This window comes from Centruroides vittatus, unplaced genomic scaffold (genome assembly GCF_030686945.1).
Source record: "Centruroides vittatus isolate TY-2023 unplaced genomic scaffold, ASM3068694v2 contig_885, whole genome shotgun sequence".
NCBI lineage: Eukaryota > Metazoa > Arthropoda > Arachnida > Scorpiones > Buthidae > Centruroides > Centruroides vittatus.
The window spans coordinates 1,467,425-1,485,577 of record NW_027122577.1 but is presented as its reverse complement, the minus strand read 5'-3'; the positions used below and the strand labels follow the sequence as shown (position 1 = coordinate 1,485,577).

General features: G+C 28.6%; 1 protein-coding gene across 1 annotated transcript; it reads right to left on the bottom strand.

The window, feature by feature from the left end:
- Positions 1-123: 123 nt before the first annotated feature.
- Positions 124-18,109, bottom strand: Arl6IP1 (ADP-ribosylation factor-like 6 interacting protein 1). The gene is made up of 6 exons (XM_067280619.1): positions 17,977-18,109; positions 2,920-3,050; positions 2,730-2,849; positions 2,534-2,651; positions 2,350-2,434; positions 124-2,134 (listed from the first exon to the last, which is right to left on the bottom strand). The coding sequence occupies exons 1-6, from the start codon at positions 18,025-18,027 to the stop codon at positions 2,019-2,021; spliced, it is 621 nt and encodes a 206-aa protein (XP_067136720.1). The 5' UTR covers positions 18,028-18,109; the 3' UTR covers positions 124-2,018.
- Between the last annotated feature and the right edge of the window lie 44 nt (positions 18,110-18,153).

The window sequence follows — 18,153 nt, the reverse complement described above, 5'->3', positions numbered from 1 at the left end:
AAGTGTTAAAATGATTATTTCTTGAATTGTAACTTAAGGATTATTGTTTGTTGAAGAAGACATAGATAACTGATTTGAAAATACACTTCTATAGATTTGTAAATAAATAAATTCACAAAAACATACTTCAGAAAAAATTTATTTATTCAAGCATGAGTAGCAAACAGATTCAGAGACAAATTTATAAAATGTTGAAGATGAATTTTAGATCGTAACTTTGCAAACATTTCCTTTGGCATTCTCTTAATTTGACTGTCAAATGTATTCTAAAACTTTAACATTATATCTAATTCGTAATCATCATTGAATTTTTTCAGCAACATTTCCCATTTACAACAAAAACATTGAAGAACAAGTTCTTTTAATTAGATATCTAACTATATTTTTGGACAATTTTGGTATTCCATAAAATTTTTCATTTCACTTTCCAACATAGTTACACTTTCTAAAAAGGTATATCTGCCAAATATCCAACAAGCATTTTTAAATCATTCCCCCTGTTACATTGAGCAAAAAATTATTTCAGATATATACAGCAACAACTAAGCACAATACAAAACTATTTAATGCTGATATAACCATAAAATTACCAAATGCTCTCATTTATTGCACAAAATACACGCTGGTTTTGGATCTAGATTTTAAGATAAAATAGCACAATGTATTTGAGAGAATTTATCTCTTTTGAAAGAGAGAAAATGTGGAGCAGAGTGGTCAATTCATCCACTATTTACTCTCATAGCTGTAAACATTCCATTTAAACATCACTTATATAATCACAAGAACATCACAACTATGGCTTAGAAGTGCAATTACAAAAATCACAACACTGATTTTATGTAACAGGACCATTGAATAACTACAAAAATAATTGGCACAAATAAAGTAAAGAATGTTAATGTAGAAATTTAACAAGAAAAAAGGAAAGTTAAAAACAATTTCAATATGTAGAGATATCTTGATTATAGCTAAAACTCTAAATAAAATTTACTTGGTTAAGACTAGAACATAAAAGAAAACAATTAAAAAAATAATATATATATATAAAATAATTATAGTTAAATTTGCAAGATAAATTTTATCAACAGATCATAGAAGTAATTAAAAATTTTTTCAGGATATCTATAATAATTGGGATATCAAAATAATAATCTCTCATTTTTTTTACAGAAGTTAACACAATCATTGCATTACGCAGCACATCTAATTGCAAATGTGAGAATTACCATTTATTAAATGTAGTGAATTGAAATTAAAAAATAGAATAAATATTTTTAAATGAAATATTTCAAAAATACAATACCTTAATAAACATATACTATCTACATGCAATTTGTGTGAAAAAGGTGCAGATATTTTGCACATTCCGATAATATATAAATAAAGAAAATTCCCATAACATAAATAGATGGAACTATTCTGTACAAATTTTATATGGTTAATTGAACAATATCACAAATTTAAGTAATAACTGAGAATGATTATATATTACCTACATGAATATATGGACATTATAAATTGTTAAACTTAATATGATATGCATGCAGAACATTAAAAATTAAGTATAATCCACTTAGATTTTTTTATTTTTCACTAAAACAATGTTTAGTGTGCATTTGGAATGAAAAAATTCTCACTGTTTTAATTGTGCAGAATAGGATTTCCAATATTAGAATCTTTAATACAATTATTATTCTTTAGTTTATTTTGTAAAAATACATTTTTTACTAATTTTCCACTTTCTTCATTAAGAAAAACAATTATATTATTTTAATAATTTATGGAAATAAACTAAGGATTTCAAATGCAATAATATAAGCTTACCATTTAATATACAATCAGATTAAAAACATAAAATAAGATAGTCATTCCATATAAAAACATTTAAGCGGATTATACCATATTATCCAATTAAATATACAGGTATTGATTTTCTCACATATAAAAGTTATCAAGTTTTTTTTTACACAATACATAGCATGATATATATGCTAAAAAACAAACTGAACTGTCATTCCTTAATTCTTTTTCACCTTAGGGCCTGCAAAATTTTTTACCATCTGAACTATTTTGGAAGTATATTTGTCCAATATTCCATTATGTTTCAAACCAGGTAGCATCACAAGTTGAATTACTAAATTTTTGAAAGAAAAAAGATTAAAAAAATAAAAAAATAAAAAATAATATTTGCATTATTTTCTAAATCTACGTAAATGAATATTCAAAATTTTTAAATAGTACTTTAGGTTTTATGGAATAAGTGTATAAATATTCATATCAATATGGCACTATAATAGATTAAAACTTTAAGGAATATACCTGTTACAATTTCACATTGTAATTACTCACCACATAAATAAGTGAGGAACAGATTGTCCACTAAACTTCCAATCCAAGCAACAAATATAAGACCTATCAACACAACCACAAAGTACTGCAAAAGATAAAAATATTTCATTCCATAAAGAATGAAGTTTTAATTATAAATTACTTATTACTATACTTCACAGATTTTAAAATTAATTATACTTACCACTTTAGGTTTTGCTTCCTTCAATTGAGCACTGGTATCCCATATATCTTGTACGCATTGACGAGTGTATACCAATCCTCGGCAGATATCCTCAAATTTCTGTTCTTCTGTGCCTGTCCTATATTAAAGAAAATATATTAGAATGAATAAAATTATAATGAGTAACTGTAATATAGAAATTAGAAGAATATGTTACCATTTGTTTGCATCAAAGAAGCTTGCACTGATCAGAGGAACTGCATAATCCAGAATGCTTGCCAATAATCCCAATAGTGCAAAAGTGGTTAATACAGATGGTTCACATATCCAAACCAATCTGAAAAAATATACAGTATCTATTAAGTCAATCTGAAAAAATTTTGTAAAAATATTCATAGCATACTAACAGGAAAATAAATGAAGTTACTCCTATTAAAATTGCAGGATAGAAAGATTTTTCCCACATAAGAACTGAATTTACTGGTAATAATATCTCTCGCCATCCCTCCAAGTGGCGCTTTAATGTTTTCACTCGATCCTGTCAAAACAATATTTGTTTAATTTCAAAATTCTATAACGAATAAGTTACTTAAATTTACAAAATAATGATTAAATATGGGAACAAATGTATTAAATCAATGAAAATGGACAGTAATTGCATTTTAACATAATTTTAATATTTTCTATACGAAATTCTTTATTAGTTTTCACAAAATGAAACTTCAAACATTTCTAATATTAATAATATTTAAAAATATTAATTTTTATGTGTAAACTTTGTATAAAACATCTTAATAACTTAAAATCTTTTAATAGTGTACATGTTTAAAATTTGAGTCAATGTTTTAAAATAGGCACAAACTAACTAAAAATAATTTTATATTTAATTGGTACTAGAAAATGAAATCAATTGTTATTGTCTAGTCTCCATTCAAGCTAATAAATTATACCTATTCTTGTTTCATCTATTCATGACATAGTTAACTGTTATGATCATAGTTATATGAACTGAATAAGAAAATTAACATATTAACTTTGACAAAAACTAGTGGAATATCAGCATGTATTTTGTCTTAAAAATAGCCAATCATTCCGTTTTAAAACAGAACATTATCATCTTTATTTACTTTAGATCAAATTTCAATGTTCAAGTTTCAAAAATGGAATTAACAGTTTCTGAAAATGTCAAGCATTAAAAAAATTTGGCTTTTTGAATTAAGGCCAGTTAAGTTGAACATTAAAAATAGAGTCAAAAATAGATGCTACACTCAATAATCAACTTAATTTAAAATACAAGGTTTGATAAAAATTTAAATAACACTTAATAATCAAATATTATAACATTTTCTAAAACAATTAAAAAGAACAAATGAAAATCAGTGACTTTCTATTTAAAAAAGTTTTATTTCATAACAGAGTGAAACTAATTTATCATTAATAATACTGCAAATTACATGTATATTGCACATATATAATCAACAACAGTCATTCTGCTAGAAGTTTATACATTTAATATTTTTTGTTTTAACTTCTTCACAAAAATGTACTATTAATAATCAAGTAAAATAACAGGAAATTTGTATAGAATTTTACAGTTGAAATTTAAATATCATTCTTAAAAATATGCCTTAATTTAGTAATAAAAACAAATTTAATGAACTAATGGTTTTCAATCTCATTTAAAGACGATCATCAGGTTCTGATGATAGAACAGAAAACAACTTTAAAATACAAACAATTGAATGATTTGAATCGTATTACATATCAGATGCACAACGATGGAAATGTACAGTACAAATTGGTTAATATTTAACATACAATTAAAAATAAATACAGAAAATTAATTCAAATAAAAATACAAAATGAATATAAATAAAAAGAACATTACATAAATATGTAAGCATATAACAAAAGGAGATTAAAATTAATGAAAGTGTAATAACAACAGAGAGACATTAAATGAAACTAGACAACTTCAAACAAAGTCCTCCATGAATGAGACAATGGAGCTGTATCTCTACTATTCATTGCAGTTCCTTTATAAATTGCTTTATAGCAGACATGGGCAAATGCAGCTCTTTCTGAGTTACATGCGGCTCTTGCTGAAAGTGTTAATTTCTGTTTTTTTATTATTATTTTTACAATTTTATTTTTTTAATTTTGTGAAAATATGTTTATTAAAAAAATTCAATATTTGTTTTATATATTATATAATAAAATTGCACGCCTTACCATACTATCCACCACGACAGTACAGAACTGCAGCTTCCATGCATTTTGCAAAACCTACATTTCGGCTCCCACTGAACTCTTGTTTGCCCACCCCTGGCTTTATAGATTTCCAGATATTTTGATGAGAAGGCGTTAATGCATGATCTATTAGATTGCTGTCATTTTTGATAGGGCACATGTCCTCGTCAGAGACAAAGGCTGCTAAAGTAGTTGTAGTCAGGCATTTTTTGATTGAGTCCTGATGTTCTTTGATCTTGGTATACAGAGATCTACACAGTACTAATATATTCAAAGGTATTGAGTAAACACTCAGAAGAGTATTTTGATCAGCAGGATCTTTGTCATTCCCAAGTAAGGAGAATACATTACATTTAGGTTCCTTTTATAAGCAGTTCAAAAATTGGAACATTGAGTTATATCTTTGTAGATCATGTTCAAGAATTTGCTGCAGGTGACTGTTCTGTATAGCTTAGTCTTCTTAAAGCTAGAATTTAAATGAGAACAATGGTATTCTATCAACAAGGAGATAAAGTTAAACTGGTATCCTAATGTGGTAGAAATATGATACAGTAATACCTCGGTTATTGTTTTTTTTTTTTTGCGAAAAATTCTCTCTGTTTTCGTCAACATGCCCTCGTGACCTTGCTACAAATTTTGCAAAAACAAAGGGCAACCCACGCATTTTCCTGCTCATTGTGGCATTGTTTCTCGTTGTGTGAGCATCATTACCCCACACCTCTAGCCAAACAATTTCATTGCTTTCCTTTCCTTTTTGCTCCATCATAGGAACAAAGGACCAAAGAAAGTTTCCAGGGCCAGAGGCCCCTCGAAGAAGAAGTCCAGGAACATGATCGAAGTTAAAGGAAATCATTGAAAAAATACGAGAGCGACATTAAAATTGCTGAAATCGGCCACTTTTATATTCATTTTATATTAATTTCGTATTGTTTTGTTTTTAGTATTAAACACTATATTTCTCTATAAAATGTGTTTTTGGTATGTATTTTGGAGTGTTTAGAACGAATTCATTGGATTTACATTGATTCATATGGAGAAGATTGCCTCGGTTTTTGTCGGTTTTGGATTTTGCAGATTGTTTTCAGATGGATTATCGATGAAAACAAGATATCACTATAAATGAATCTTATTTCCCACTGTCTAAGAGAGGTACTGGAACAGTGGTAAAATTTTTTTTTCTTAATAAGGACCTTGGAAGCAGCTGGAATTGTAAGTTGGTGGATCATGAGATGCTTTTTGATAAATATCAGTGATCAGAGTGCCATCATTAAAAGTGACAAGGACATCTAGGAAATGGACTTGATGGTCACTTTGCTGTTCCAAGCAATGTTAATCCAGTAAGGGTTGTTATTAATGATATCAAGGAAGCTTTGGATGGAAAGGTTATATTTCTACACAATCCATGAATCATCCATGAATCTGGAATAAAGGAGGATGAGATCTTCAGTAGGAAGCACATTCAGCTCCAATTGTCAAACTGAAAGTTCACAAAGGTTATTTAAAATTGGACTATCCATGGGTATGCCTCTAGTCTAAAGGCTTACCCATGGGTGGTATGGAAATATTTTCAAGTACCAATACATAATCCTTTGACTGTCCTGTATGAAACAATTTAATGCATGGTCCAATGACAAATGGCATAGGTTTTTGGACTCTTAATCATGGTCTGCTAAATATTCTCCTTGCTGTTCTTGTCATCCACTCTTTCTTCAGTGTGAGGCAAAGTCAGACCCACTTGCAGGAACTTCTGGTACTATTTCATAATGTTCCTGATATGACAGAGATGGGTGAGACTTGTAAACTTGCTGAAACTTTCTGCACACAAGTAACACATTTTCAGTTAACATATCATGCACTAGGCTGTTATTTTGCATCCCTAAGCACATGTGCTATCATAAATCAGAGTACTGAAATGAACATGCACCATCCTGAAACTTACAACCTTCCAACACATAAACATGAGAGAGAGAGAGAGAATATCTTTTTCACCATGCTGAATGTTCATCAAGTAAACTGTACTGAAAACACTGTCTTTTCAGCACTACCAGCATTTACTAATGAAAAAAAAAAGGCAAATGACATTATGGAGAATATTTTGTAATGAAAGAGACAGTTTATCCATATTAGAAAAGCCAGGCATGATACCCCTAATATACAAAACAGTAGTACAAATATATATTACATCAGGATCATAACAAGACACACCATGGAACTAGCTAAAAAAGTGAGAGAGAATAATTTTGTACCAACTTGAAATGAGACTGTCCTCTTAGCACAATGTATGGACCACAGAATTATTTTTATCCAGGAGGCTTTGTTCATCAGAAAACCTGGGCCCTACAACAAACCCACATTGGAAGTCCCAAGGATATGGTCATGCTGTTCATATCCTTATAGAATTAATTTGTAATAAAAAAAGAAAATTTCTTTAAATGAATTAGTGAATGTAATTGATTTTTCTGCAAGGAAGTAGTGCTAAGCTACTCTGCAGTTGACTCTACATGGAAACCAATTCATCCTTATGTTCAAATGTTATAACAGTTTCAAGATCCTTAAGTTTCATAATTTTGTTCCAACTAAAATGAGTTAACATTTATTATGAGTTAACTTTATGAGTTAACAGATTTTATTTATTTATGGGAATGTCTTCCATATGTCTTGAAATGTTATCTCACCAGATTTGGTTGTTGTGTTTGGACTGCTAAATATTTCTTCAGACAGTTTTGAATAGGGTACTTTAATTACAATCACCTAGTAAATTTGCAAGCACAATAGGAAAATAATCCTAAGAAAGGCAATGAAAATAGTATGCAATGTTGAATCTAAATCAACTTTATAGATTTCAATAAAAGCTTAAAAATCCCAGATTTTATGATTTCCTTAAATTTCAAATACAACTTCCAGCAAATAGCTTTTTAAACATACAAGAGTTTTTGGCCTCTAAATTTGCTTTACTACTACATATGATTAAAAATAAGGTTTAATAAATGAATATAACTAAATTCAGGACACCAGTGCTAATTTCTAGTCTAATGTTTATTAATTCAAATGAACTGTAAATTGAACAATTTGAAACAACACATGAAAAATTGATAAGAAATATCCGTTTTGTAACTGACACCACATGAAAAGTTTGAACAACAAAAATATAGCAGTTTCTGTGAAACATATTTCAATAAAAATTAAACATATGCTAAATTTTTGACTAATAAGTAATAGTCATATCTTTTAAATTAACACCAGAGGTATCCAAAAAAGTTTGAACTGAAAACAAAAAAACAATGAATCAATGCAACTTTAACAGTCAGTGAAGTTTACATAATGCTAACATTAACCAGGTGACAAATGTTAACATTATTTAAACTCCATCCACTGTTAAAAGTGCATCAATTAATTTAGCTGAGTAACTACAGTGACTAGTTCATCCTCAGAATTACTATAATTTTATACTATTGCTAGAATGAAATAAAACCTTCATATAATCTGCAGTATCATATTTCATACCTCTGGAACAATTCTTGAAAATGGAACACTGATAAGCAGTTTAGAACAGTACAGGTATACCTCACCTTATGTCGGTAATTGGTTCCAGGAGACGTAACGTAAGTCAAAAAAACGACACAAGTCGAGTTTACTTGTCACTAGGCTAAACCACGAATTACCATTTCCAGTTCTGTATTTTATTTATAAATGCATTTTTAATAATATATAGTTAATAAGAATCTATTTTAAGCTTAAAAACTAAAATTTATTTATTTGTAATATAGTACAGAAAAAGTAATCTAAATTTACAAATACATGTACTGTACATGTATTCGTAAATTACAGTACAGGTATTCCTCACTTTACGACCTATCTGCTTAACGACCACTCGCACTTACAATTAATCAAGTTTTGACCTGAAATTCGGGGAATTCCCTTTCTCAGCTTGAGTGTCAGTCAATGGTGAATGGTGACATGCACACTAAGCATACTACAATAGGCTTGCATGTACTACAATAGTCTTTTTATGAATAAATTTGAAGTTTGTTGCATAATTTGGATAATTTTACAATGATCCTATATTCGCGGCGCAAGTTCCTAGCTTATCGACCAATTTGCTTAACAACACAGTCGTCGGAACAGAACTTGGTCGTAAAGTGAGGAGTACCTGTACTGTACATATGAACAGTACATACTTGTAAATGTACTGTACATGTTTACATTACGTCGCGGACTCTATTTGTGAATGTGGTTTCTCTAAGACATTATAAAATATGATGATTTTTTAAGGTTAAATAACAAATACAGTTATTAAAATTATTTTGCAATAGTAGAAAATAAACTAATTTATGTTAAATTTACCAATATCAAGTGGCACTGACAACAATGCCAAATGGTAGATATTGAAACTACCATGGAAAACGCCAAGAACGAGCACTTAAAGACCGCTAAATAAGACAACAACACAGAAACACAGATGTTTTCATGTTTTGTTCTCTAGGATTTATGATGATTATATTAACATTTACTGTAAATTTACATATTTTAATATGATTTTATGTGCTTTTCACGCTTTTCTAGTGATATTACGACTACAATATTTGTGGCAGACGAATGTAAAGTCGAATAAAATGACTCGATTTTTAATTTTCCATATACTTTTTTGACAAATGACATATAATCGAGAACGATGTAACTCGAGATATACCTGTAGTTCCCAAATTTTTTGACCCATGGTTCCAAGAACACTGTTATAATTCATGGCCCTGTATACTAATACTCTACTCACTCCAAAAACCATTTAATCCAGTAATATTTCTTTATTCTAATGTTTTTGATCATCTTAAATGATCTTCAGAAAAAAATAACATTCTAAAAAAATATTACTGCATTAAATGGTTTTTGGAGTGAATATTTATTACTCCTATATAAACTGCAATTATATAAGTACAGCATATCTATGACTTATTCCATTGAGTAAATTTGTTTAATTTTTCCTCTATAGTATTTTTTCTTAATTTCCATCACATATTATATGATATGATATTAAAAAAAACAGCACATTACACATAAAGCAATTTAGTAAAAACTAGACCATCAACAACCCATTGGGTTAATTTATTTATAAAGAATAAACGATACCATAATAGGTAATAGTAGTGCTTTAAAGACATAATGCTTCTGCATCTCATTTTATTGATTTCCCTCAAAATAAACCTTAGACTTGAACCTCATTCCCATAGTATAAGGTGAGAACTGAAGCTGTAAACAGGGCTGTGGAGCCTGTAGATTTTTACACAACTCTGTGTAAAAATCTACAGAGTCTGGTCAGACGTTTTAACAAAATAGGCCCGAAAATTCCGACGTCAGAATATTAGCACCAATAAATATAGTTTTGATAAAGATAGAACGTAGAAACTTTTTTATTCCAAAGCTAAAATATTCCTCTAAGTAATGAGTCAATACTATAATTTTTACTTTTCTGTTGTTACATATAACAAAGGAAAAGTGTAGCAATCATTCAAAAAATGATCCCACCTCAAATTTTTGCATTTTTGGACTCGGGGCATCTCGAAATGTCGAGATATGCAAAACATTTGGTTTTTTTTCCCTGTAAGTATGAATGTTAGACTGTATGGGAAGCACGATTTTGAATCAAAGTAAGATGGTTTAACACAGGAGTTATTAAGTTTGAAAATGGTTGAACTAAATCGGTTAGTTCACATTCTAACATCTGTTTGCACTTCTCTACGTTTCAAGGCTTCCCGAGTCCAAAAGAGTAAAAATCTGGGAAAGTCCTTTTTTGACTGATTGTCATTCCTTTCCTTTGTTATAGGCCTATACTGTATAACAGCTAGGAAAGTAATAATGACAACGATTACAATTATTTTTAAAAAATACAAAATAAAATGATTTTAAAAAATTAATTAAACATTAAAATTTGACACATCTACTGAATAAGTTATAACTTATATAAGTTTACATTTATTGACTTGTTTGATAATGGCATTGGTATTTGGTAAGCATGTATGAATAAAAATAGTAAATACATTCTTATACAAACAAATTAGTTTAATAAAAATGTTGTATGGTATATAACAGACATGGGCAAATGTGGCTCTTTTTGAGTTACATGTGGCTCTTGCTGAAAGTGTTATTTTCTGTTTTTTATTATTATTTTTACAATTTTGTGAAAATATGTTTAGTAAAAAAATTCAATATTTGTTTTATATTATATAATAAAATCACGTGCCTTACCATATTATCCATCACAACAGTACAGAACTGTGGCTCCCATGCATTTTGCAAAACCTACATTTTGGCTCCCACTGAACTCTTGCTTGCCCACCCCTGGTATATAATATATGTGTATATTGGGTAATATATAAGTATACAGATACATTAAACTAAGACAAGAATGAGAAACATAACATTTAGACTGGTAAAGAAAAAGGTTGCTTATTTTGCCATATTGATTAATTTATTATTTTTTGTCTCTGTTATAAATTGAATTAATCCTTACGAAAAAAATCAGTTCTATTAAGTCAGCATTCACTAAAATTCTTAAATTATATTTAATAATTTTAAGAGCAGAAAATAAACACTCTACCAAAACTTGGTTTTCAATGCTGTGACAATCAATGTTGTATTTTGGATAATGTCTGGATAGTGCAGTATTGCCGTTTTAACATCAAAACTTGAAGAGTGGTCAATGTGATTTATTTTTTCCAGTGCATAATAAATATCATCATCAAATTTTGTAAGATTTCCTTTTCTGTCTGTTCTCATATTAGAACTCAAGCTTAATTTTGTGGGTAGAGATGAGTTTTATAAAAAAAATAAAAAAACCAGCAGATGAGCCAGATGTTGCTCATGCAAAAAGTAACGATAACAAAGATTAAGATTATTAGATTATAGCAGATTTTACCCGTTTTCACTGGGTGCAAGAATTAGGTCCCCCTCTTCCAAGACTAATTAGAGAATTTTTAGATGGGTCTAAAAATACGTTCAATTTTTTGCAAAAACACAAAAAACTGCATCTAAAATAGTACAGTAGAAACAGAGTTCTTTAGGGTAATCCTTACCAGTCTCCCTCTCCCCCTGCAAGAGGAATTTCAAAAAATCTTTTCTTAGGATACATCATAAGAATGTACACTAACTGTGTACCAAATTTCAACTTTCAACTCCTAACCGTTTGAACTCCGAGTTTATTATTATTATTAACCCATCTCGATTATATTATAAGATTGTGAATGCTAATAATGAGTAAAATATTCATTAAGTCCAACCACACTGGAGATATGACACATGACCCCTTTTATGTCTCTACCCTGTCGACCTTTAATTAAGAACCAAAATTTAATAGCATTAATGCTCTTTGTACACAAGCTACTGTGCCAAATTTTGTTTCTTAACTTTTACTCATTCTGAGATATTGTTTAATAGTTCAGAACAGAATAAAGAAATTAAACAAATTAGACGCCAACATATATTTGCAAATTTTTCCCTTTATTTGACATTTTTTGGGTTCAAGAGATCTCCAAATGTATAGATTTGCAAAAAACTTGGAGAGTCAAATGTGACACGATTCAAATACTTTTCATTTTTTATATACATAACAAGTTGGGAAAGTAAAAAGGAGTCGGAGTCGGGGATTTTTGATGACTTCGACTAAAATACCAAAACTCCACAGCCCTGGCTGTAAACCATGGCATAGACAGCCTTTTTTGAAATATATGCATTGGAAATAACATTCATATTAAGCTACTATTGTTTGTTCTTATCTTTTTATTATTAAACACCTCAATCAAAAGCCTTAAATTATATTTTATTATTATTTTTATATATCAGAACCAAATGATTGCCATAAAGTATCAGGTTATTCTTTGGCTACTGTTAATTCAAATTTTAAGTAATTTGGTATTAGAGGTAAGTATTAGGCACCACCTCTTTCTAAATTTAATAATTGTAAGTAAATCAATATTTTAATAATTTAGAAGGTTCTGGAAGAAAAGAATCTGCCCAAAGTGAGACTTGAACTTGCAACTCCCACTTACTCCGTAGCCACATTACCCAGACCTTTATCTAATCCTCGCTTCCAGAACTTATTACTTTGGATATAACCACAAAAACACCATAGGCGCTGAGTCATTTCAAGCCATTGCTGCAAGTAATTGAGCATGGTTATATTAAAATTAATAAGTTCTGGAAGCAGGGATTGGATGAAAAACTGGGTAGTGTAACTGACAATGCAGCTGCATGGTAAATAGGAGTTGCAGGTTCAAGTCCCACTTTGGGCAGATTCTTTCCTTCCAGAACCTAGCCAGATATAATCCAGCTATCATTTAGCTTTAATATATAACTATTGGGTTTAAGATATTTCTGCCTGTGTATATTTTTAACTAACTGTTCGTTTTTGCATTTAGTTTAAATACAAAGTACAATGGAAACAGGTTGGAATTATTCAATAATGTGAATTAATCAAGTCTGAATTGACCAGATTTGACTAAACTTCTATTTTATTCTGTATATAATGTAAGTTCCACTTTTCGCAACACATTCATCATTTATCTTCTGCTAATATAATATTGATTAAAATTATAAATCATAAACATATTGTATATACTGAAAAGGATATGTGTGTTTTAAAAATAGCACAAGTCAATCATTTGCATAAATGGGAAAATAAAGGAAAATTATTTCAGTTTGTTTATTATATATATATATATATATATATATATATATATATATATTTCCTCATTTATTTCCTGCTTTTTTTTTGTAAAGGAATGATTTGTATTTATTGTTAAAATACTACAACTGCATAAAATTAAAAAATAAAGATCACAGTATAATGTATATTTTCCCAATGATAAGTATATATAAATTTTTATAAAGAATAATGGTGAATAATATCTTGGTGAAAATTTTGAAGATCATAAATATTGGTAATTTTCAGATGACAAGTAATGAACTGCCTGAAGCAATGTTCCCTCTAATTTTTTTTGTAGATGAGTGGAACATATACTTCTCTGAGCATATAAAATCTTATTTTTTCCTATAAAAATTAAAATAATTAATTATAAAATAGAGATTAAAATTCATTTTAAAACATACTTTCATACAAAATATTATCTTTTGTCAATGATTTAATGTATTTAATCAAAATATACATAGCAATAATCATGTTGCAGACGGAGTGAGAAATAAGTAGACAACAATTCAAATCAATGTGCATGCTTGCCTGCGCAGCACATAAATTCTCATGCGCGGCAACAATTTGAGCAGTGCGTGGCCGCGCAGCTTAGAGGGAACATTGGCCTGAAGTAATGAACTATAAAAAAATTTTTTTTTCCGCATCTTACTTTTAAAATTTACTTGACTTTAATATTACCAAAGTTCTTCTCTAGCTTATATTTTCTATTTTATCAGCTGACGAAACAGTATACTTTTTAAGATACAGCTTTTAAAAAGTAAAATTCAAATCACAACTAAAAGTGTTTTTTTGCAAGCGAGTTATTTTCAAATGATTTTGAGTTATGCAAATTAGAAATAATTGTTGTAAAATCAAAGCTATTCTATACAAAATAAAAAGTAATTTTGTTCAACGTATTGACAGTAGTAGTAATAACAATAATGTAAAACCATGCTATTTTGATATTCAAATAACTTGCCATTTTTTACTTTCCTGGCTATTATACATAACAGAAGAATAGTATGGCAATTGATCAAAAAAATGACCCCTATCAGATTTTTACATTTTTGGATATAGGGAACCTTGAAACATCAAGAAATGCATTAAAAAAAAAAAAATTCAAGAGTGTTGAAAATTTCTGAAATTTTGCAGGGAGGTTTGTTTATTAGGGAGATTGATGCTATTAAATTTTGGTGATTAAAGGTCAATGAGGTAGGGAGATAGGGGATGGGTTCATGTGTCATATCTCAAGTGGGATCAGACTTAATGATGATTTAATTCATTATTGGCATTTACAGTTTTTTATAAAACCCATCCCAACCCTCAAAATTAAGTTGTTTTTTTTTTTGCCATTTTATGATAGTTAAGCAACTTGTTGCTGGATTTTTATATATTTTGGTTGATCTAATGTTTGTCAACTTAATAAATAATTCATCAACTTTTGTCCCATTTAATGGGACAAAAGCTGATCCCAACAGACAATCCCATTAACATAATGTTAAGAGCAAACTTAAAAAAATATTCTTTGCATGTTCTTTCAAAAGATTCCAAGTTATGTAAACAGTTTTTAATATTTTAAAATTTGGATAGGAACCACCCAAGAACAGTTTTGTTTATTCTATTTTCATATGAATTATTATATATTGTCAAGTAAAATACTTTTTATCCTACTAATTATTTTAATGATTGTTTCAAAAATTATTGTACTGTACATATTTACTTCAGATAACAGCAAACCTCCTCAGCTTCCACAAAAAAACAGATTATGGAGCAAATCACAAATATTTTAAGAATCTATCTGATTCCAGTTTCAGGTTTAATTAAAAAGAAAAATTTGAATCTGCATAAGTCTTCTTTTCTATGCATTCCAATTCAAAACAAACTCAAGTGAATTCCAAAAACCTTAGTGATTTGTTCTGTACTCTATTTTTGTTTGAAGTTGAAGAAGTTTGCCATTATCTGAAGATATTTAGTATAATATACCCAGTGTTGAAGTACTTTTATAACATTTTCACTGTGAAATACTTACATAAAGTTATACAATAAGTTGTTTAATCTCTTATAATTTTGTTTTCTTTTCCATATATTTTGCTATTTATAATAATAATTTAAAATTTTAACCATAGTATGACACTATATCTTGTCTAATTTCTTGTAGACTTGATGTATATTAGATGATTCTGAACACAAAACCTTAGACTTTGACATTCTTCTGAACAGTGTCAAAGACATACAAAAATAAATGTTTTGCATAAAGTACAGCTTTTCTATCAATAAAACTCCATTTAATTTCTCCTGCATAAGCTAAAATATCACTCAATTTTTTTTTATTAGAATTGTTAATAAATATATACTATAGCTGTTCATATATACAGTGGAACCTCGATATACGTCTGCCTTAGAATAGGTCCTGTTTGGACAAAACAAATTTTGTTCAGTATACGACTTAATTCAATTATATGCGCCATCTATGAACAAGTACACTATTGGTGTACTAGACCAGACTAGATGTTCATGGTGCCATGGTCTATAACTTTGTTAAATTTCTTCTGATTTTAATTTGTAAGTAAAATTTTGTTTTTATTAATCATGAATTGCAAAAAGGTAAATGAAAAGCAACAGAAAACTAAACAAATGACTAGAATCACAATGGAACTGAAAAAGAGATTGTTGAGAAATATGAAGATGGCATGCGAGTTTGAGATTTAACTGTTGCATACCATAGGCCTATTCCGAGAATGACGCTATCGACAATCGTGAAAAATAAAGACATTGTTAAATCTGCTAACGTTGCAAAAGGGGTTAAATCAATTTCTAAACAGATTATTAGTATTAAGGAGAATTTGATTTGATTTGATTTTGATTTAATGATTTAAATAATATAATACAATATACTGTAATAACTTTAAAAATCTATAATAAAATTAATTTTTTTATTAATGTGCTCAAACAGTGTTTAAATTATTTTACAACCCCATTAATATACCATACCAAGAGGGGATTTTTTACATGAGAATGGATTAATCATTTTTACATTACTTCTTATGGAAAAGGTTGGTTTGGTATACATCCTATTCGGTGTAAGTCCAGACATCAGAAACGAATTAAGGTCGTATACCGAGGTTCCACTGTATACATACAATGCTAAATGCAAGCTTATACTATTTTGTCCACTATGTAGCAAGATCAATCTGCCCTCTATAGTTTATTTCAATTGTAAATAAAGTGAAATTATATGGATTTCACTGCATTGCATATTACTTTATTCACTACAGCCAACTGTGCAAAATTTACATCACGTCGTTAAATTTGATGATAATTGATGAAACACTAAACAATGAATCAAGTGATCCAAAATTATTTAATGTCTGCCAAATGTAGAAAGATATTTCAAGGCAATAGATAAAATGCTATATAGTTGCCAGAATCAAAGATTTTAACTGCATTTATATCAATGACTTAAAAAAATATTTTAAAACTAGATTCATCATTACTATTATATCTAAATACTTAATTTGTTGTTTAAAATAAAAATTACAAATGCTATTCAAAGAAATTTACAATGTCTGATTGTCTATTTTAAATTTATTTGAACAGTATTTGTATATAATTTATTAATTTATATCTTATTTGTGTGCATTATAACAATCTCTAGTATCAAAAAGTATCCTTATCAGTAAGGAGGAGGAGGATCCCTTTTGTGAATTGGGTATTCTGTACGCCGAAGCAGAAATGAAAAAAACAATGCCGATTAGTTATTTTATACAAAAAAAATCTATCATCATTTAGAAATTTGTATATTCGAGCAAACTGAATAATTACCGTACATTCCTGTAGAGGAAGTGGAGATCGGAAGGAAAGTTACCATTAACAGTTTGGCAATTCAAAATAGACCTGGTGCGGGCCACAACCCATTAAATTTCTATTAAATATTTCATTTTAAAATTTCTTTTATAATAGAACATCAAACAGAACTTAAAAAAATGAAGTAAGAGTAAAATTTAAATAGTAAAATACAAAAAATTTCAGCAATAAATAAAATACTGTACAATATTATATATATATATAAAAAACCAGTCTGACAAGAATTTTAATTTAAAATTTTGGTATGATTGTTATATAAATCAAACGAAGCGTTTTCTTCTAAACTCTTACTATAAATAAAGGAAGGAAAGACAAGTTAAATAACAGTATTTAAATTAAATTTGGAAAGTGAATTAACGGAATCACATATCATTCAATAAATAAAATGTGAAGAAATTAAAAGTGTTAATTGCGTGAATGACGTTGTTGGATCCTTTGATCATTCTGATTCATCAATGATTATTTTTAACTATTTTATGCATAACGAAAAAGTTAAATATGATCGAAGATAAATTTGTAATCTGAAATAAGAAACATGGCTGCACAAACTGCGTCTGCAAATAACTTCACAAACATTGAAATAAAATAAATAAATCGGTTTTGAAAATAAATAAATTGGATTGTAGGAAATAAAAAATGAAATTAAATTCGATAATAATGTGTAAAACCTTACTTGGTCTACAGATTTTCCTGATTCGGTTGGCTTCTCACCGTCTTCCGCCATTTTAGATCTGCTAACAAAGGGTCAAAAGGATGTTGCTATGGTAACAGTTTACGTATACTTAAAAAACTTGCGTGCTAATATTAACTAGGAGTTTTTTACAATAATTAATTGCAATACATAAAATAG

What these genes read in the sequence shown, in the direction of transcription:
- Arl6IP1 (XM_067280619.1), bottom strand. Translation starts at nt 18,027, where the DNA reads ATGGCGGAAGACGGTGAGAAGCCAACCGAATCAGGAAAATCTGTAGAC. An exon ending in GTAACTTCATTTATTTTCCT is followed by an intron (nt 2,850 to 2,919) that starts GTTAGTATGCTA and finishes ATATTTTTTCAG; the next exon opens with ATTGGTTTGGATATGTGAAC. An exon ending in GTTCCTCACTTATTTATGTG is followed by an intron (nt 2,135 to 2,349) that starts GTGAGTAATTAC and finishes TCAAAAATTTAG; the next exon opens with TAATTCAACTTGTGATGCTA.